This window comes from Miniopterus natalensis, chromosome X (genome assembly GCF_054644295.1).
Source record: "Miniopterus natalensis isolate mMinNat1 chromosome X, mMinNat1.hap1, whole genome shotgun sequence".
Taxonomy (NCBI): Eukaryota; Metazoa; Chordata; class Mammalia; order Chiroptera; family Miniopteridae; genus Miniopterus; species Miniopterus natalensis.
This window is the reverse complement of record NC_142103.1, coordinates 96,699,827-96,721,759: the sequence shown is the minus strand read 5'-3', so window position 1 is coordinate 96,721,759 and position 21,933 is coordinate 96,699,827. Positions and strand designations below refer to the sequence as shown.

Genomic DNA, 21,933 nt, shown 5'->3' with positions numbered 1-21,933 from the left:
AGAGCCTGAGGATCCGGGGCTAGTGGGGAGGGACGGAATGAACAGGTTTATTACTTGTTCAATACACATGATCTGAGTGTCCACCGTGTGCCTGGCAGCAGAGATGCAGCAGTGCCCTTAGGGGACTTACTATCGTTTACACTAGCGGTTAGAAACCGAGGCGAATTTGCTCCCTAGGGGACACTGACAATGTATGGAGACATTTGTGGTTGTCACTGGGGAAGAGGAGGTGGTAAGTGTTATTGGCATGCAGTACATGAAGCATAGGGATGCTGCTAAACATCCTACGATGGACACAGGACAGCCCCTCAACAAAGAGTGATCTGGTCCAAATGTTAACAGTTCCGAGGTAGAGAAATCCTGGTCTACACTTAAATCCAGACAGGGAAGCTAAACACAATGCGCACATTACTATGCTGTCAATGCCTTCCTTCATGAAAAAGCTGACTGTGGCCCAAATCATAAGATCACCTCTGGTCTCGGATCCTGCTGGGAATGTGGCTTTCAAATTATTTCACAACTATGCATTATGACACCTTTTATTCTCTCACTTTAAAAAGAAGAAAATTTTTTTCAAAAAGAAAGAAATCTGACAAGAGCCTTTCTGTTCTCTAGTATGGAATAGATCACAGCTCCTCTCACTGGCACCTTCTCCTGATCAGATGAAGAGAAGCTCTGAGTCTTTGGGAGGAAGGAAATCCACAGGTAACACAAAAGAGCTAGCTTTTTCTCCTCCAAGAGGACTGTATTTGGAATCCAGGTCTTCAGCAACATGGGCAGGCTGGGCACCTTAACAAGAAGACCCACCCCCACTCTGAAACTGGACAGCAAAGTCTGTGTTGGGGGCACTTGATGAGAGGTGCCTCTTAGGGAGAAGGGAGACCCCTGAGACACAGTCTGGGGGCTTTAGTACATATCAGGTATGGGAGGCACTAAGGTCTGTGTTGGGGACACTTGATGAAAGGTGTTTCCTAAGGAGAGGGGAGACCCCTGAGACACAGAGCCTGGGGGCTTTACTACATAGTATGGGAGGCACTAACACACTAGGTAGGAAACACATGTAAAATCCAATGTGTCCAAATTCCCAGGCTCTAGAATGAGTAGGCTTGGGGGAAGATAAGTGAGCAAAAGCACCTGTCATGGAAAAAGAGGATAAAAGAGTTCCCCAGGCAAGGCCTTTTTTCTCTGATTTAAACATGTGGTGAGAAAGCAAAAGTTAGCTCAGGCTGGAAAAAGTAAAAATCTGTCCAGCCATTCGTCAGGCTGGGGCAACAAATGGAGATCCAGCCAGCTGCAAAGTGAACCAGAAATAGTATTTCTCCCAAGCACATGCTGCAGCTGGAAAGGGTCCTAAAGAGCCCTTTTCTGAGTGACTACTGCTTTCTTTTCTTTTTTTCAAATCCTCACCCGAGAAAATGTTTATTGATTTTACAGAGAGAGGAAGGGAAGAAGGGAGAGAGGGAGAAGGAGAGAGGGAGGGAGAGGGAGGTACGGAGGGAGATAGATGTCGATGTGTGAGAGAAACATCCATCAGTTGCCTCCTGCATGTGCCCCAACAGGGGATCGAACCTGCCACCTTTTGGTGTACAGGGTGATGCTCCAACCAACTGAGCTACTGCTTGCTTATTCCTGAAGAAAGTTTGTCCTCTAAAACCACAGAGTAACAGAAACTTTTCTTTTGTATATGGTATCAGTAAGAAAGAAATGTTCCACACTTGGCTGAAGGAACTGAGTCACTTTGACACACAAAAGCAGCCTCGATTCTGCACACAAGTGCAGAGCCTCACATAAGGGGCTCTGGACACAGTGATGCATATCTATCTTAACTTGGTGGTTTCCAAAGAAACAAGACCTGGATCCCCCTCGAAGTCCAGGCCTAATGTTGACCCCTTTCCACATAGCCCTGCTTTGCTTTGAGCCTATTAAAACACTGCTTCATTTAAATTTCACTTCAGTCCTCTCTCCTTCAAATCTATAACTATTCTTTTTTCTTTTGTGTGGTGTGACACTCCACAGGTCCTCCTGTATAGTCAGTCTTCTTGGTCCAATGAGGCAATAAACCTGACCTTGTTGGGCAAGCTTGGTTTGCCATGATGCTCTTGTGCTGATTGGGCTAGAGCAGGGGCTGGAAGCATAAAGGATCTGTTAAGCCCACTGATAACCACCACTAATCCCTCAGAAACCCAAAATAAGCTCGAGGGTCTTATGGGAATAAATATCTCCTTTTCCTCCTGGTGACTGTGAACTTGGAAAGGAGACCCATGGTTCCTATGTCGCTTTTACAAGACACTGTCCAATATAGAGCCTGGTAAACTGTAAATAATTTCTAATTCTCCATTAGCCCAACCACCATTTGTTCTGTGCCCACTGAGTCCATGGCACTTTTCTAGGCTATAAGGTAGGGGTATCAAGTAGAAGCCATAGCCCCCACCTTGAGGGAACAGTGATAGCCACAAGGCACCATGTGTCACTATCATAGGGGACAACTCAACGAAGAAAGTCAATGAACACAGTGATTAGAAAGGTGACATGGTGTCCAGGGATGAAGTGAGGGAGGTTAAGCAGGAAGGGTTAGCCTTTGCCCCCCAGTCATCATTTATTCAGAAGCCTGATGTGCCTTTGTACAAAATCTGTCAAGGATTCTGCTTTTGCCCTGGCTGGTGTTGCTCAGTGGTTAGTGTGTTGGCCCATGCACTGAAGGGTGGCAGGTTCCATTCCTGGTCAAGGGCACGTACCTGGGTTGTAGGTTTGATCCCTGGCCCCGGTCAGGGCACCTGCAGGGGGCAACCAATGGATGTGTCTCTCTCACATCAATGTTTCTCTTTCTCTCTCCCCCCTCTTCCGCTCTAAAAATCAATGGAAAAAATATCCTCGGGTGAGAACAACAACAAAAAGGATCATCTTTTTCCTAACCCACCTGCTCAATTGGTCTTCTGAATCTCTAAGACGGAACTATTTGTTCAGAAAGATGCTAAATAGTCCTTTCTCTGAGCTATTTTTTGTTTTAGTTCACAGAGGCCACAAAACTGCATCACTTGTAGTAAGGAAGAAATTCCAGATGTGGTAAGCTGGAGGAACCTCAGGGCACTTCACTTATGAATATTTAGACAGTTTTCCTCTTGTTATGAAAATCATGGCAATCTGTTCCCCAAAGCATGTGTTTCAGATGAATTTCAATATCATAAAAGCTTTATTGGGGAAGGGGAGGTGATGTTAGCTGTTCAAATAAATCCTGATCAGCCGAGTTTCACTTCACTCAGAAAATACCAATTGACATGAACATTTTTTGAATCATCGTAACTCTTAGTCCTGACGGGAGTTTGTATTTTAGCATGCTAAGGAGGCAGCTGTGCAGGAGGGAGCTTCTCTCCTCTGTACTGCTGGGAAATTTCTGACATATATTTGTCTTCCAACCAGAAGGAAGTTGGACGCACTGCTCCCAAGCTCAGGGTCATTTCTAGTCGTCGGTCAGCACTCTGTGTCCTTCTACCTGAACATGGGTGTTGCATCAAAATCCAGAAGCAGCAAAATGTTCCCAATGGAGAGGGCTTTTTAGCAGACTAGCGCACTTTATGGCATTATGGAAGAATAATTACCCCAGAATTTACTCTCTAAATGAAAGCCAGAGTTTATGTGAGGGGTGAGATTAAACTGCAGAAATTCATGCTCAGGGTACATGAAAAATATTGGCCAATAAACATCCCTCAAGGCTTCGCTGACAGTGATAATTCTCTTTCCTGACCTACTGCCCTCTTATACGAATATTTACACCTATGCCCAATGACATCATCTCATGTTCCTACTAAATTGTTCACATCTTCCTTTTGTCTCTCCCATATGGCTGCTCAATTCTTTCACTCTGAATCATAAAACTTTTGGAATTGAGTCAAAGGATGAAGATTCTGGGACAAACCTCAGGGGTTCTTGCTAGTATAACCCTCTGACTTCACAAACAATACAGACAAAGAAATAAAATTATGTGCTCAATGTGGCTCAGCAGTTGAGCATTGACCTATGATCCAGGAGATCATGGTTCGATTCCCAGTCAGGGCACATGCCTGGATTGCAGGCTCAATCCCCAGTAGGGGATGTGCAAGAGGCAGCTGATCAATGACTCTCATCATTGCTGTTTCTATCTCTCTCTCTCCCTCTCCCTTCCTCTCTCTGAGATCAATAAAGATATATATATATTTTAAATTATGTGCCGAAGGCCACACAGCTAATAACAGAGTTGGTTCTAGAATTCGTGCTTTTTGGCTCTCGGCCAAAACACACCACCCAGCTTCTGTAAAACCTCTCTTCATTAACAACCCATCCCCCCACCATCAGGCTTTCAGAGAGCCAGGTGGGTGAGCAACCTTAAGAAATATTTCTAGGACTGAACAAGGCATTGCCTAGAGCTATGACCCTCCCACATGCTTAAAGGAGCTAAGCATTCAAAACTGTGTTAACATCCAGGCTCAGGAAGCCCATCTTAGATCCCAGAATAAGTCTCAACCTACACCATCCAATTGGTGGCCACTAGACACACGTAGCTATTGAACACTTGAAATGTGGCTACTCTGAGTTGAGAAGGAAGTGCCATACATGTACAATACATAATGGATTACGAAGGCTCATATGAAAAAAGAATGAAAATATTTCATTTAATAATTTTGTACATTACATGTTGAAATGATAGCATTTGGGATAGTGAGTTAAATAAATTATATTTAAATTAAGTTTATCAGTTTCTTGTTTCTTTTTTAAAATGTGACTACTAGAAAATGTAAAATCACGTATGTGGCTCACATAGTATTTCTATTGGCCAGCACTGCTCCAAAACACAGCCAACTTCCTCTCCCACCCAATCCTTCCAAAAAAATTAGTGTCCAGCCTACAGACATTACAGAAGGTGAAAATAAAGTATCAAGGATATGCTCTTATCCTACGGTCAGGTTTTGAGACCTGAGGTTTAGTCACTTAAGCATGCCCTGCAGGCTGTCCTGTTTTGTGCCACATCTTTATTGATCTTTAGATAGAGAGGAAAGGAGGGGGGAAAGAGAGGGAAAGATCAACCTGTTGTTCACTTATTTATGTGTTCATTAGTTGCTTCATGTGTGTGCCCTGACCGGGGATTGAACCTGCAACCTTGGTGCATCGGGACACCACTCTAACCAACTGAGCTACCCGGCCGGGGGCTAATGTGTGACATCTTTACAAGTGACAATCAGGTCCCTCGTGCTCAGCCCTCCCTCACCCCCCAAAATAACCCATAAGTCACCCAAGGTCCTATTTACTCTGGACAGAGTTGAACAATCTACAGGGAAGTTCTCTTTCACATCTATTAAAACTCTTTTCCATTACAAAACAATTCTCTGCTTCTCAGATTATTATTTCTGCAAACATAAGCTAAGTTAGTGAAGGCCACTGGTTGTCACATGTCATGAGGATAGCCTGTCCTAGGGACTACATTCCCATTACCTTTGAGGTTTGCTGCATTTCCCCTTTTCCTTTTCCTGCCTACTGCCCACTCCATCCATCCAAGCAACTTTCCTAGTAACCTTGATCATCTATAAACTTGTTAATAGCCATAGCTACAAAATGAGCAATTGAATGGAAGGAAAGATGGGCTACTGTCCAACAATAGCAATGTTTCCGAAATGGTTTAACTGTCAATTCTTGAGAAAAAAATTTCAGGACTCTTAAAGAATCTCGAAGGCTTTAAGGTCTAGCCCTGGCTCATGTTACTAAGTGGTTAGAGCACTGGCCTGCACACTGAAGGGTCACAGGTTTGATTCCCAGTCAAGGGCACATATCTGGGTTACAGTTCCCTCCCTCTCTAACCCCCGTTGGGGCCCCTGCGGAAGCAACCAATCAATGTGTCTCTCTCACATTCATGTTCCCTCCCTTCTCCCCCTTCCACTCTCTCTGAAAAGCAATGTAAAAAATATCCTTGGGTGAGGATTAACAACAAAAAAAGGTTTCAGTGCCTAAAGGTAGGTTTAGCGTGATAAGCCTATAACCTGCATGAGTAAATGCAGGGCTAGTTTCTCCTTAGGGACACTTGTAAGCTCAGAACAGTGGTTCTTGAAGCTTGGGTCCTAGACCAGGAAGCAGCAGCACCTGGGAATTTGTTAGAAAAGCAATTTTTCAGGCCCCACCCCAGATCTACTGACTCAGAAATTCTGGAGGTGGGGCCCAGCAACCTGGGGGGTGGGGCCCAGATCTCCAGGTGATTGGGGACAAACTTAAGTTTGAGAACCGCTGGATTATAGCATTATACTATTATCCAGAGTCAGATTGTATCATTAACAGATGGAAGGCATGTAGGATAGCCTGTCCTACGGACCACATTCCCAAGTTCATTTGAATCTTAAACATTAAGGCAGAGCTCTAGCATCTGCATCTATATTATCATGAAGTTATTTATCTAAACCACCATTATTGGCTTAGCGAGTCCCATAAATTCATTTTTGTGTGTCTAAAGCAGTATCCCTTATTTGCTCTCAAAACTACCTGTTTGTACTGCAAAAGGAGTTCCTCGTATGTTATTCTACAATTAAAAGAACAAATCTATACTTGCTCTTACATTAATCATAATTATGTATGTATGAGATATCTTCTCTCTATCTTTGGCTTTCCAAACTAGATTAGTAGTCTGTCCACCTTATCTGCATAAGAAAATCTGAAGTTGAAAAAACAACAAACAACAAACAAAATAAAATCCCTAGAATTTAAGTACTTGTTTCTGGGAAAAGACACACTACAGCACGTTCAGAATGCCCAGTTATGGGAGGAATGACTAAGGAAATGGAGAGTTGCCTGATTTAGCAAATACAAACACAGGATGCCCAGTTACATCTGAATTTCAGATAAACAACAAATATTGCATGGGACATATTTATTACCCCCAAATTATTCATTGTTTATCTAAAATTTAAATGTAACCAGGCATCTTGTATTTTATCTAGCAACTCTAGAATTGGGAATACTGACCTTTGGGAAGGTTCTGGAGAGACAACAGTTCTCGAATACGTAAAGGACTGTTAGGAGGAAAATGGGCTGATATCAATATAGGCCCAGAGTCTAGAACCCGTGGGGAAAAATTATAGGAAGAACATACCTGGCTCGACAGAAGAAAGATTTGTATCTAGAAGGATTTGTGCAGAGATGTGCTGAGGATGCTAGCAGGAAGTCAAGGTTTGGGAGTGTTGACTGAGTGGTTAGGCTCAAAGATAAGGCCTCTCTGACTTGAATGCCTGTGAACCCCTAAATTGCTTAAGTTACTATTCTCTAGAATCTCTCTGCCTCTGGAACTATGCATAGCGCACTGGGTAGATATAGATAAGCCCTGGCTCTCCACATGGGTGAGATACACAAAGTAGGACAGAACCACATTTCTTAAAGGAGACAGCCCTACCCCCAAGAGCTCTGAATCTAACTGTGCCCATCCGACTGGTGACCCAATGAAACACATTTGTGTGCACTTTTTTTTGATGTGTTAAAAAAGCCATTAAGATTATGTGAGGATTTTACCAAAAGCATTTCAGTTATTTAAAAACCCTTAGCTGCTTTCAAATATAAAATGGATAAATAAGGAAACTCACTCTTCGTCCTGCTGTCCATTTCTGTTTTTGATGAGTCTGGAGTTGCTGTAGCTGGAGGTAACTTCTTGCCAATAGTCTGAGAAAGAAAAAGATGATTCTAATTATCAAGATGATTCTCTTCATTAAGCAAAGGAACAAAATCAAGATTATAATGATGAAATGCTCACAACTGGCTCTGAGAACCGCACACTTAAGCTTTGCACTGCTCTGTGTATTGGTCTGAGTCTCAGTGACAAACAAGTAGGAAAACCAGGTAAAAGGGGCATTCAGTACTTTTGTTCCCTTTCTTCCTTAAAGTTCTTATTAAAAGATTGATTGTATTTAGCAGAGAAAATAAGTACATTTCCCTTCATTTTATGAGCAGCTCACTAAATCTATGGAGGCACAGCACCTGGCCCAGAGGAAGGGCTCAAAAGTATGTATCTACAGAGAGTAAGAATAAGAATGGTAATAAGAGGAAATGAATAAAAAGAAAGAAGAGTGGAATTAAGGACAGATAAACAGACAGGTGAGTGGAAGGACAGGCAGAAGCCAGAGTGTCCAGGGCAACTGTGCCTTACTGCATCCACTTTTAGCCCAAGGAAAATGACTATTGATACCAGGGAAACACCTGTCAAAACCAAGGAGCTGGGTGAATCAACCTCCGCAACAATGAAGGCTTTCCCCAGTGAGAATTCTGGCCACTGGGAAAACCAAACATATCTGCCCCTTCGACGCATGAAGAGGAATGAACTGCATAATTCAAAACCCAGCACAGTGAAATGTTTCTTCAAATAAAACTGATTCACCACAGTTTTTAATTTGAAAAATATATTCATGCTTCAAATGTTGAAACTAACATTAAATATGAATAAATCACAGAAAGAGGATAAGATAAATCAAATCCTCAGTCCCTCATGAATTTTTTAAAACATTTGTGACAGAAAGCCTTTACATTTTACATGGTGACATTTTTATTTAGTGCCCCAGGGCTTTCTGTATTAGATAAAAAATGAAACCCAAAATATTATGCTGCCCCTCAACTGCTGCAAAGTACTCAAACTAATAACAAATTGTGATTTCAAGGCAACATTAAGGAGGAAAGAAGCTTGATGTTAATCGGCCATGAGGTCAAATTTGATGAAAAAACTGTTCTTAGAATTATCTTGAAAAATCAGGAAATGACAGTAAAAATAGATGCTCTCGAAGTGTTGTTCGCACACCTTTTCACACTTCCAACAGCATCTTCATCAATTTCCCTGTTTTTTCCCTTTTGGGGACCATAATAAAGCATCACAATTGTTAAAGCATTAGCAAGAAGAAAAGAACAACAATCAATACTTTAGTTATTACTGACAGGGGAGAGAGGAAATCAGTAAAACACAAAACTGAACACTATGTCCAATCCTGACTTTCCAAAAAAAAAAAAAAAAGAGAGAGAGAGAGAGAGAGCCAATGCTTTGGGCTTTACAACAAATGCTTTCTGTCAGAGAAGCCTTCACAGGTTGTTTATTCTTATAACTTTTCCTTATTTGGTAAAAAAACAACAACAAAAAAGCCCAAAATGCTGCCCATCATCTCTAATGTCCTGGTTTACCAGTCTGTCCAAGCGGACATCAATTCAAGGAAAGCCACCAGTTAAATCCACTTACTTCTGCACAGAAAGACACAAGAAAGCAAAGCTGGCTCTGCTCCTTTTTCTCATGAAATGCAGCACACTGTCCTCTGTGTGGATCCCAGCAACAGGGATGACGATGAAGCTGATACCTCACTCACCTTCCAAGGGCTCTGGACCTTAATTCTGTCCTTCTTCATGGGCCATAACTAAAAGTCTAGAGTAAGGCAAGTCCTGCCCTCTCAGCCTGGTCCTCTAGGTGTCCCAGAGATGTGAATTATTCAGATGTGTCTCTTTTCTCTAGACCCAGAGAAGTATGGTTCCCAAACCAGCGACACCAGCATCACCTGTGAACTTGTTAGTAAAGCCAACTCCCAGGCCCTTCCCCAGGCTTTCTCAATCAGAAACTCTGGTTTGGTGCCCAGCAGTCTCTGTCTGAACACACCCTCCAGGGGATTCCAATGCACGCTCAAGTTTGAGAGCCACCGACCTAGATTTAGGAGGGATTCCAGTAGTGCTAACCAAATACCTTTTATGGATTTGGTTATTAACTCAGGTGCCTATTCTCAGACCTAGATAAATTATAAAACATCTTTTTCAGTCTTCTTCCTCTCCTCTCTCTCTTTCCACCTTCTTTCTACCTTCTTTATTTGTAACTGGAATAAGAACTTGTCATTGCTACTGAGTCAATTCAGGGAGAAAATGGAGTTTAGTAGAACAGGCAATATGACAATACCACCGAGATCTAAAAAAAAAAAGTGGAGAGCACAGTTGGCCATGAGGCCCTTCACAAAAGGAGTACTGAAAGGGTGAATGGACGGATGGATGAACAGGCAGAAAGATGGTTGTTGTTTTTTTAATCCTTACTCAAGGATATTTTTTCCATTATTTTTCAGAGAGTGGAAGGGAGAGAGAGGGAGATAGGGAGAAACATCGATGTGAGAGAGATCCATCGATTGGTTGCCTCCCACATGCACCCCAACCGGGGCTGGGGATTGAGCCTGCAACCGAGGTATGTGCCCTTGGCCAGAATCAAACCCAGGACGCTTCAGTCCATGGGCCAGTGCTCTAACCACTGAGCCAAACCAGCTAGGGCGGAAAGATGGTTTTGAACCAACAATGGAAGACTGTATCTAGCCTCTCTGGGTCAGACTATCTCAAAGGCCAGAAGGCAGATCCCCATGACTGTACTGTCCTTCAGGGAAAGTCATGCTCTGCTGCTCTTACAGTGTTTCCCTTTACTGGCCTTCATTGTAGAAGAATATCTCACACACTAAAGGACACTGAACAACCACTGCTCCTGCCCATTAACAGCCTGTAGTGCTCTTTTGTCATTGTGTCCACCCCAACACCTGACACATTTCCAAATACCCCATTCAAAAACCTCTATCCCCTGCTCTTCTGCTAAATACAAGAACAAAGACAAGGGGCAGTGAAGTACTGCTTTCCCACCAGGCTTCTAGCTTGCCCTATCTCTGAAAACATCTTTGGTCAATCAAAACAAAATGAGCAGGACCCCTACTTTTAAAGGGCATACATCATGAAAGCAATGCCTAGCTCCAGTACGCACATAGGTCATGTATAACTGAAGGTCAGCTATGTTGCAAGCTGAAGTGAACAGAAAAATCAGGGAATCATATCCATGCATCTCTCATCCATCTCGCAGGCAGTGAAAGAGGATGTAAGGTTTTCAGTGGCTGTGGAAAAGGATTCAGGATCTCCACTTGTGGCTTCCTTGGGAGAGTTCTGAGCTCTTGCCTGCCTGGGTACTGTAAGGAAGATGGCTTATCCAGGACAAGCACCAGCCCTGCAGCAGTTAGGAGATGTGGTGACACTGTTCATGACACAGCTCTTTCACCTCCTGAGAGATCTGCAAACAGGTCCCTTGCACAGTATGCTGTCTGAAGGAACAGATTCTCAGGCTCTGCTTCATAGCTTAGCCAAACGTTTCCTCTTCTGTTCTGTACTGTGGCTAAAGGCTTCCTAGTACCTATGTCCACGCTACTCTGGTCTGCCTGTCCCCCAACTCAGAAGCCACTGTTTGGTCTGGGAGTGGAAGTACATGTGGATGGCTGAATGAGGCTGAAAGCTCTACAAATAGACTATTGCTATCAATCTACTTCAACACACAGTGATTGCCAGGCTGCTGTCAACTTGGGTCTCTCCTACCACATCTTAATCTCCATTTAAAACCTGATTTTTAAAAATCAATAATTCAAAAAATTAATTCCTTTGAATATTTAATACCAGAAGTCCCTTGCCTATTAGCTCTCTTGACAAAAGTGCTCAATAAAATTTGGGGATTTGTTGTTGTTGTTGTTGTTGTTTGTATAGTAGGAGCATCATATATACTCCTAGCTCTACAAGATCTGGTAATACGGCATCAGGACAGATAAACCCCATATGATTTCAGTTAGTGGAGCAAGTAATTTTTTTTCCTTTTCTGTGCCAAAATGAAGAAACTAATGCTCATAGGAAAGATAATCACTAGATTTGTGTCCAGTGGAATCCAGTTCCCTAATGACTAATATGTCTGTTTCTCTTTGTGACTGCTGGAGCCTGAGCCAGGATCCTGCTCATATCAAGTATAAAATCACTCCTCTGACTTTATTCTAATTCAGATGCAAATTCCTTTGAGTGTAAAAAAGTTTCTAACTATAGGGCAATGCTAAGGAGAAGGAAGTTTAACTCCTATCTCTGAAAGTCTCCTCTCCAAGAATACTGCACACAACACTTGAATCACAAAGGTGTAGGGAAGGCGGGCAAGAGCTCCCTGCATTGGTGAGGCCCCCCTCTTGGCAGACCTGGCTTTCAGACAGCTATTCTAGAAGATAGTGATCTTCTGAGAAACTATATGTAGACACTGCTTAAGTGCTCACACAAAGCCAAACACAAGAGATGACTTTTCAAACTATTGGTAAAATATGAGATGAAGGATGGCTTTTTGAAGACATTCCTTTTACTATACTAGGATCTGACGGTACTCCTTTCCTTTCTATTTCTATAAAGTCAGAGGAGTGATTTTATACTTGATATGCAGATTTATTAAGTGCCTGTTCCATGTGAAGCAGGGAAGCAGACGAAAAGGCAGGAGAATGTTGAACATCACTGGAAACACCACTCTAGAGTGGTGCGTTGAAGGGTGCCCAACCATTCAGCGTGGTTATGTCAAATCCTGGTCACATACAGGATACAGAGAGGTAAAAGGCTACAGGAGACAGTAATGGGAGGAGGGACAAAACAGTGTTTATATATGACCATATCCTCAACCTTTCAGCTTTCATTTTCTACCATATCTCAGAAAGATACACAAACTGCTATTAAAACTCACTGTAAACTTTTTGTATTAATTTTTACATGCTCCTTTCATGAACTGATGGTATTAGGGAAAAGTTTTCTTGATGCTCAGTAGGGAGCCATAGGAGCAGAGCAGAAGCTTCATGAGCCAGCTCATGTCATAGCCAGTGAGAACAAGCACAAAGAAGTGTCCTTACAATGGAGCCCCTGTGTGCTCTAATGGAAGACTTTTCTGCTCCCTGGGAAATTTACATAGCAACTGTCAACTCCCTTGCCTTTGGTTGGCCTAGCTTAAACTATCTGATAACAACACAAGATATGCCAGAGTAAAATACAACTCAAAATTCAAAAAATAAAATGCATGGCCCAGTAAAAGAAAAAATATATTTGTAGTTCCATTCTGGGGACAGAGGTTACCTTTGAAATACCTTATATACCACTACGTCAATTCCAACATCTCCCACAGGTTATACTTCACAGTCTACATTTAAATTTAAGTATAAGAAAAAAAATTTAAGCCACCTTCTGATTATGAAATTGTGCTTAAGACTTTCAGTCACTCATATAATGTCTATTTTCCTGGTTGCCTTGAAAAGTTAGTGATGATTCAAGTTACATTAAGCCTTTTTGCCCAATCATAAAGACCTCGTCAGATTCACAGCTGCTTTAGAAGCATTTGTTAACTGTATTACACTTAGAAGTTTAGTTGCTTTCCCACTTTTTCTTCAGAGAGCAGTACCTAGATGTTAATTATTCTCTTATCTCCACAAAGTCAAGGGTCGGTGTTTGTTGAATGCAGCAGGGAGTCTGGGGATGCCATCCATTCACCTATTGCCCTAGCATTAACATCTTACCCAACACAACAGGTAAATGAGAGGAGATGTCTTCCTTGACAAATCAGACCAGGAGGCACTCTTGGAGCCCCAACTGTTTGTTACTGTTATATATCAGCTCTTTCCAGCCTGGTCACTGGTGATAACACATTGTCTTAGATGTCTTTCTAGATCCCTGTTGCCTTCGACTTACTCCTTTGTTCCCATGTACACACCCCCCACCTCCTATTAATTACTGGTCTCCACAAAGAAGGATCCAATCTCAGCCATGTTTCTGGTGGCCTTCTCTCTGCCTATGACTTTCAAATATTCATCCTAGTCTGCTCCCTCGCATTCTGTCAAATTCCTATCTATTATAGTCAAAGACCCTTACTCTGAGAGTTCATTATTATCCAAATATGTATACATACCAACACACACACACACACACCATTCTCTTGTTCTGAAATCATTTTCCAAAGTGTGTTACCAAGATGTTCTACCAACAAACCAACCACCAAACCACCTACTCCTATAATCTGGTCAATTTGGGAAACACAGAATACTCGGTCTAATCCATGCACAATAGCATATTAAAGGCTCTGAGAAGTCCTATAGTTACTGTTTAACTTTATCCTTAACATTATCTGTGTTCTCCACACTTATCTGACCACAATTCTTACTTTTTGTGATACCTATGAACCCATCAAGAGAATGAGTAGTCTATGGAATAGTTGGGTGAACATCACTACTTTTACTTCCTAAACTCTCTTGGCTCATCCTCTCTGTCTCCTAGACTCATGACTTGGAACTCACCTTGGATTACCCCTTTACTGCAACTTCCTATATTAAACCTACCACCAAGGCCCTGCTTTCAGATTCATCCCTTCCTCTTTGACCCTAGCCTAGAGCCTTGTTACTATCATAGGGACTATTTTAACAGTTCTGTAAACAAGGATCCTATTCCATGATTCAAGCTGCTTTATTTGCTCTCGCATAAGACTCAACTTTTAATCACTCTCCACCATCACCCCTTACTATAGCTACTTCAAAGCACTGAGAATATATACAATAGTCTCTCCTTATCCACACGGGGTACATTCTAAGATTCCCTGAAACCACAGATAGTCTCTGAACCCTATATATACTATGTATTTTTCCTATACATACATACCTAGGATAAAGTTTAATTTATAAATTAGGCACAGTAGGAAATTAACCACTAATAATAAAATAAAACAATTATATCAATATACTGTAATGAAAGTTATATGAATGTGGTCTCTATGAAAATACCTTACTGTACTATACTCATCCTTCTTACAGTAACGTGAGATGATATAATGCAAATGTAATGAGATAAAGTAGGGTGAATGACAGATATTTTTAGACCACAGGTGACCACGGGTAACTGAAACCACAGATAAGGATGAACTGTTTGTACTGCTTCTTTATGGCTGTTCATGTAAACTGCCGCAGCCCTGAAGAAATTCAAGGATTTACTTCGAACTCACAACTGCTGCAATTGCCATTTCCCTCAATGGCTAGTACTTCTCTCTTGTGCTCTTAAGAGTAATAATAGCAAACTTTCTCTGAATACAAAATGCCTAGTCCCATCTTAGATGCTTCTAGCAGGTCTTCCAGGGTTTACTCTTTTGATCTGTCCAATAAAAACTTCAGTATCTGTCATGCTACTAAGCACGTATATATGAAGTCCGTTTTATATTTGTATATTACACACACACTTGGAGACACATGTATGCATTTGTATGCACCAGTAGAGAAATGTATCTGAGAATTTGAGCCAAATTCTATTTTTTATCATGCACTTTAACTTCTGCCAGAATTCTGAATGCCTCTAGAAACCAAGCCCTAAAAACATGGAAAGAACCATACAACACATTCACAGAAAGGGTAGACATTTCTCTTTGTCAAAGCAAAATAACTTTCTGAAGTTTTAGTAGAGGCTTCCACTCATATTGGGAAATGTAGTGCCAAATTCCAAATCAAACTTGCTTAAGTGCTCAATGAGGTGAAGAATGTACAAACAACGTTAGAGTCATAGAAGGCAGCTCTTGAAATGTCTGACAATATATGAAAATACTGTTTATAGTTTAGCCCTACTGTTCTGAGAAGCCTGCATGCTGTTTTGTTGTAGGATCATCTTATTCACAGGATGAACAAGCCAAAGTAAATTTCCATTTTGTATACCACTCTGGCAAAGTACAATTCGCCATTATGTTTTAAAAGACTATTTTCTGCTGTTAAAACAGATCAAAGGAAATCTTAAACCTTCATTCCACCAGAGGATTAGTTATACCCTTTGATTAACAATGCCTTCTTTTTAGATGCATTTGGAGAATTTAAGAAGAGTGTGGGTAAGAGAGAGAAGGGTGGTATGGCAGGAGTAAATATAATGGGCCAGTTTGAGTTTTGTTCGTTCACTGCTTTAACATAAGACTTTCTGTACATGTATGAATCAAGGCCTAATTATCCTATAAAGTAGTTGTATGAATTCAATTAACATACAAAGACCCTTTCCAGATCTAAAATATTCTGACTTATTCAATCACAACATAGTCCAGGCTATTCCCCTTGCCTGGGACGGCACATGCTCCCCCAGTATATTTGAATCTCTTCTCATCTTTAAGGTTCAACTAAAGTCCAGCTGGCTAAATGAAGCTGCTTTCAGTAAGGTTTTCTACTGACATGCAGCCCACACTGACCCTGACATTTTTATGTATGAGATACTGCAGGGCAAAGCCACGTCTTATCAGTTTATCAGGTTTCCTGTATACCTCTAAAGTGAAGGTCTCAGAGCCTCTCTCACTCCCCTCCCCCCCTCCCTCCCTCCCTCTCTCCCTTCCTTCCATTCAGCATTCTTTTCTGGAACTACCATGAGCCATGATTTATGCTGGAGGCTGGGCATACAAAGATGAGATGGGGAGAGTCCTGGATCTTCAATGAGTTCAAAATTTAGCAGAAGAAATAGACTCATTAACAGAGCAATGCAGTGCAAAGGGAAAACCACTACAATCAAGGTGGGTATAGAAGAGAAAAAAAGAGCCATTAACAATTCTACATGGGAAAATAGCCTCATAGCAATGATGAGGACTGAGTTAAATTCTGAAGGATAGGTAGGAACTGGCCACGTAGAGAATGGTGGAAAGGGTATCCCAGCTGAACAAAAGCAGGAGCAAAGGTGAGAATGTGTGCAGGGAATAGGGGCTTCGCAGCACAGAACAGGGTGAGGGTGGGGATCACACTCTGGGATGAAGGGAGGGAGATTTGCTTGGGCCAGGTGGCCAGCAAGGTAAGTTGGGGCCAATGTTACAGTTTGTTCTTTATCTTAAAGACAGCTGGTAGTAAGTAGAGGTATAGCATGATTAAATTTGTGACTTTAAGACCAATGATCTGGTGGCACTGGCAGGAGAAAAAAAGACGTGCAAAAGTCAAGAAGATAAGAGGTTGACAAAATAATCCAACCAAGGCAGTGAAACTAAGAAATATATTTAGACTGGGAACACCTATCCATATTCCATAGTCACTCCAGGGATAAATCGGCCATTGTGAATTGGTTTGAATATAGATGGAAAAAACCCCAAACTCTGCTATGTTCTTGGGTGTACATATATGCATTCTACATAGGTACTGAGTGCCAATGATATGCAAGAAACAACATTAAGTTCAGATCCTGACCATGAAGGCAAAAGAGCCAGAGGCAGGGGCTCAGGAAAGCATCATGGAGAATCAATCTTGATGTGAAGGATCACAGTGTGTTTCTCAGTGCTCTGTTGCTGCTGTGCTGACATTCAGTGGAAAAATAGAAGGCCTGTGAGAGTTTTCAACAGTTAGCTTACTGTTAAAACACCAATCAATCTACTATTTGGAAACAAAAATATTTTTTAAAAAACAGAGATGTGTAAGAAGCTCTTCACACATGAAAAAGCATCTTTCTAATTTGACAAATTTAAAGTAAATACTTTAGTCAAATATGTCTCCAAAAATGTCTTAACCTAGAGACAAAAATGGGGAATTTCTTTCCCCAGGAGAAATTTCCAAAGAAGCTTTTCTGTCCTTCGGAGTAAGAAAGGGAAATGAAATAGTTTCAATCAGAAAAGAGCTAATACTTGGAGCAATGTTTTATTGTTTTGTTTTCAAGTAAAACTGCTACTTAAAAGGCCAGGGCACACAATGAAATATTATTTAGCCTTAAAAAAGAAGGAAATTCTGACATATGGTACCACATGGATGAACCTTGAGGATACAATGCTAAGTTAAATATGCCAGTCACAAAAGGACAATTATTATATGATTCCACTTCTGAGTAGTCAGGTTCAGAGACAGAAAGTGGAATGGTGGTTGGCAGGAGATGAGGGTAGGGGAAATGGGGGGTTGCTGGGTACAGATTTGGTTTTGCAAGATAAAAGGAGTTCTGGAGATGGATGGTGGTGATGGATGCACAACAATGTGAATGTGCTTGATGTCACAAAACTATACACTTAAAAATGGTTACAATGGCAATTTTTTAAAAAATATATCTTTATTGATTTCAGAGAGAGGAAGGGGGAGAGAGAGAGAGAGGGAGGGAGAGAGAGAGAGAAACATCAATGATGAGAGAGTTATCATTGATCGGCTGCTTCCTGTACACCCCCAACTGGGGATCGAGTCCTCAACCCAAGCATATGCCCTGACCAGGAATCAAACTGCGACCTCGTGGATCCTAGGCCGATGCTCAACCACTGAGCCAGGCTACAATGGTAAATTTTATGTTATGCATATTTTACCACAATTTTAAAAAGGCCTAGGGGTATATATATTCCTCTTTCCCTACAAGCTTCTATGTAGGAATGTTACCTAGAATAGCAAGAATTTGCTCTTGAGGCTCTGATATCCTGATACTTAACATTCAACCACAAAATAATCAGGGGTACAGACATTGTATAATGAGGGGAGTTAGAGAACAAACCTAACTTTGTCCAGAAACCCACCTCAGTCTCTTTTTTTTTTAAATATGTTTTTATTGGTTTCAGAGAGAAGGGAGAGGGAGAAAGAAAGAAACATCAATGATGAGAGAGAATTATGGATCGGCTGCCTCCTGCACACTCCCTACTGGGGATCGAGCCTGCAACCCGGGCATGTGCCCTGACCAGGAATCTAAACGTGACCTCCAGGTTCATGGGTCAACGCTCAACCACTGAGCCACACCAGTTGGGCCCCACCTCACTCTTAGAGAAAACACTCCTTCCACCTCTATGAAAGATAACCTAGTGCCTCCATAAAAACAATCTCTAAATCTGACTAATGCTAAGTAGTTCTGGGTTTAACACTATAGGACTCATTCTTTATTTTCATCACCTGCTCCCAAGATTCTCAAAGAATAACACTTATTCCTTTTATTAATTATCTGGGCTCCCTGATTTTACAGAAGAAGGGAAGAGAAAACTACATAGAAGATTAAAGACTCAATGATATTACCTTTTATATTTTATTTTTATTAGAAAAAAAGTTCATATCACATACTTAATCAAAACAGGAATTTCCTAAATGTACTCAGAAGTCAGATCGACATTGGTTAAATCTTCTAGAAGTAGAGAGGAATACTTAGAAAGATGACCCCCAGGTGCTTTAAGAATGGAGATCCTCAAAGAGAGTTCAAATTAAGCTTAGGGGACTCCAGTTGCTAGTTACTAAGACATATTTGACCATGAGGGCGGTGAACCTAAATTGTGTGCCTTCCATAAAATATCCTAGATGCCAACCGCTGGAATGCTCTCTCACCTTCCCCATGATTCTACTGAATTTGCTTTGAATCTCTAGAATAGCACTCACTACCCTCTGCCTTCTATTTATGGTTATTTATATATGTGTCTGCTTAACTAACTGGAATGCAAGTGCTGGGGCCCAGAACTGTGTCTTGGTTACCTTTGTCGTCTTCAGTGTGCCTTGCATATTGGAGGTATACAGTAGTCCTCCCACGATTTAAATGGGGGATATATTCCAAGTCCTCCAGTGGATGCCTGAAACTGCAGATAGTACCAAACCCTACATATACTATGTTTTTTCCTATGCATGCATATCCATTGTAAAGTTTTATTTATAAATTAGGCACAGTAAGAGATTAACAATAACTAATAATAAAATAGAACAATTATAAAAATATACTGTAATAAAAGTTATATGAATGTGCTCTCTCTCTCTCAAAATACCTTATTGTACTGTATTTACCCTTCTTTTTGTGATGATGTGAAATGATATAATGCCTACGTGATGAGATGAAGTGAGGTGAAGGAGGTAGATATTTTCAAACTGCAGTTGACCACAGGTAACAAAAACTATGGAAAGTGAAACCACAGATGGGGGGGGAGCCCTGTACTAAATATTTATAATTTACTTCAGCCACGATAAATTTAACATTCATCAAAAACATTTAGATTTACGGAGAAAGTACTGTGTGCAATATATTTTCTAGGTGCTAGGGATATAACAATGGAACAAATGAACTTGTCCCCCCTTTTCATGATATCATCTAGCAGTAAGAGTGAATTAGTATTAAGTAGGACTCCTCTTTAAGAACACCCAGATTTTACCAGCTATTTGGTCTTGGACAAGTTACTTAACCTCTCTATACCTCAGTTTCATTGTCTGAAATGGAGATAATATATGTACCTCATAGATTTTCTAAGAGGATTAAATGGAAAAATGTATATAAAGAGCTTAGCCATTATTACTGTTATTGAATTTTACCGAATAAAAAAATCAATCATCACAATGCCTCTTTATGAATCTAGTTACAAAGAATGACAGTTTCGATTACAACAGCTTTTTAAAACAGCAGGTTGCCCGGCCGGGCGTGGCTCAGCTGTTGAGCTTCGACCTAGGATCCAGGTGATCAAGGTTCGATTCCCGGTCAGGGCACATGCCCAGGTTGGAGGCTCCATCCCCAGTCAGGGGCAGCCGATCAATGACGACTCTCTCATCACTGATGTTTCTCTCTTTCTCTCCCTCTCCTTTCCTCTCTCTGAAATCAATAAAGATATATTTAAAAACAACAACAACAACAAAAACACAGCAGGTTAACTGTCCTGTTCTTTGCTTGGGGACTGGAGAGCATGAAGCAACTTTTACAAGACAGTTACTCAGCAGAGACAAGCTCAGAGGAAAGTGATAATTCTGAAAAATGAGCAAAGAACAAAAGCAATAGCCGTCACCATATAGTCATTGCCCGGGAGGAAAAGCAGACAGGACAAAAAACAGGAGAAACAACAAAGGCCAGCGTAGACAACCGACAGAGCTTCCAGGTCAATAAAGCTTCAGTGAAGGTGGCACCCTACAGTGAGTAGTCAGAAGACAGCTCCAGAAGCCCCTCAAGTATGAGCCCATGCCAATCGCTTCTGGCCGCATCCAAACTGTTATCTACTGTTAACGATGGAAAAACAACAAGGCATGTGTCTGGGAAAAACGGCCTGTTGTCAGAGAACAGAAAGCCTTTTATTAAGAATTTTGATACTCAGGAGCAAACATACCACCATAGAAAATCACCCCAAGCCATCTTTTACAAAGCTTGGCATCTGTTCAATAATGGATGAAGAAATCCTAAATCACTAGGTCAAACAGATACTCCTCCCAAAGCATTTAAGAACCAGGGGCCAAATGAGACCATAAACTCACGTAGTAGAGATTTCTAAAGGCACTGGTGGAAATTACTGACAGACACTGAGACGTGAAAAGCTGAATTCACAGTCCTCTACCTGGAAGCGGCCAGGCTTCCTGCCAAAGGCTGCTCTTAAAGGCTTCTTTCAACATCAGCAAGGACAGGACAACTGGAATTCTGTTCGGATCCTATAGGTAGTCCACTGAATTCAACAAACCTTTGTGGAATGCCCACCACTACGCAGCCCATGAGCCAAACCACTTTCCTACATTATTTTTTTTTTTCCTGTTTTCAAGAACGTGTTGTGTTCTCAGCTAAAATATAGGAGATTTGAACATAATGCTGTCGGGAGTCAATGCAACCACCAAATCCCAGTTTTCCCAGATCCTCTAGGTATCTCGAGCCTTAAAATTGACCATTCAGCAGCTTTTTAAGGAGATGTTTACTAAAAGTTTGTAATGACATGGGAAATTTTATATAATGCTAAGTGGAAAAGATACACAATTATGTGTGTGAAAAAAATTATGTGCATGGTATGATCTCATCCAGTTAAAAATGTCTGGCAAGCCCAGCTGGCCTCAATCCTCAGGGGGGGGGGGGGGGTGCAGGAGGCAGCCAATCAGTGACTCTCTCTCATCATTGATATCTCTATCTTTGTCTCTCCCTCTCCCTTCTTCTCTCAGAAATCAATAAAGATATATTTTTCAAAATGTATGGCAAGAGGACTGAAAGTAAATACAAAAAAAGTTAAGAGAGCCCTGGCCAGGTAGCTCAGTTGGTTAGAGCATCATCCTGATATGCCAAGGTTGTGGGTTTGATTCCCAGTCAGGGCACATACAAGAATCAACCAATGAATGCATGGATAAGTGGAACAACAAATCAATGTTTCTCTCTCTCGCTCTCGCTCTCAAATCAATAAATAATTTTTTTAAAGTCAACAATGTTTGCCCCACGGTGATTAAATTATAGTGCTTTTTACTTTGTTTT

At 41.3% G+C, this 21,933-nt stretch overlaps 1 protein-coding gene across 2 annotated transcripts in view; it reads right to left on the bottom strand.

The window, feature by feature from the left end:
- SH3KBP1 (SH3 domain containing kinase binding protein 1) overlaps positions 1–21,933 on the bottom strand; it is a 308,270-nt gene that overhangs the window by 96,797 nt on the left and 189,540 nt on the right. For both annotated transcript variants that reach the window (XM_087813683.1, XM_016199360.2), the window contains one exon: positions 7,590–7,665. In XM_087813683.1, the coding sequence (XP_087669809.1) occupies positions 7,590–7,665 (76 nt within the window). The remainder of the gene's footprint in view (positions 1–7,589; positions 7,666–21,933) is intronic.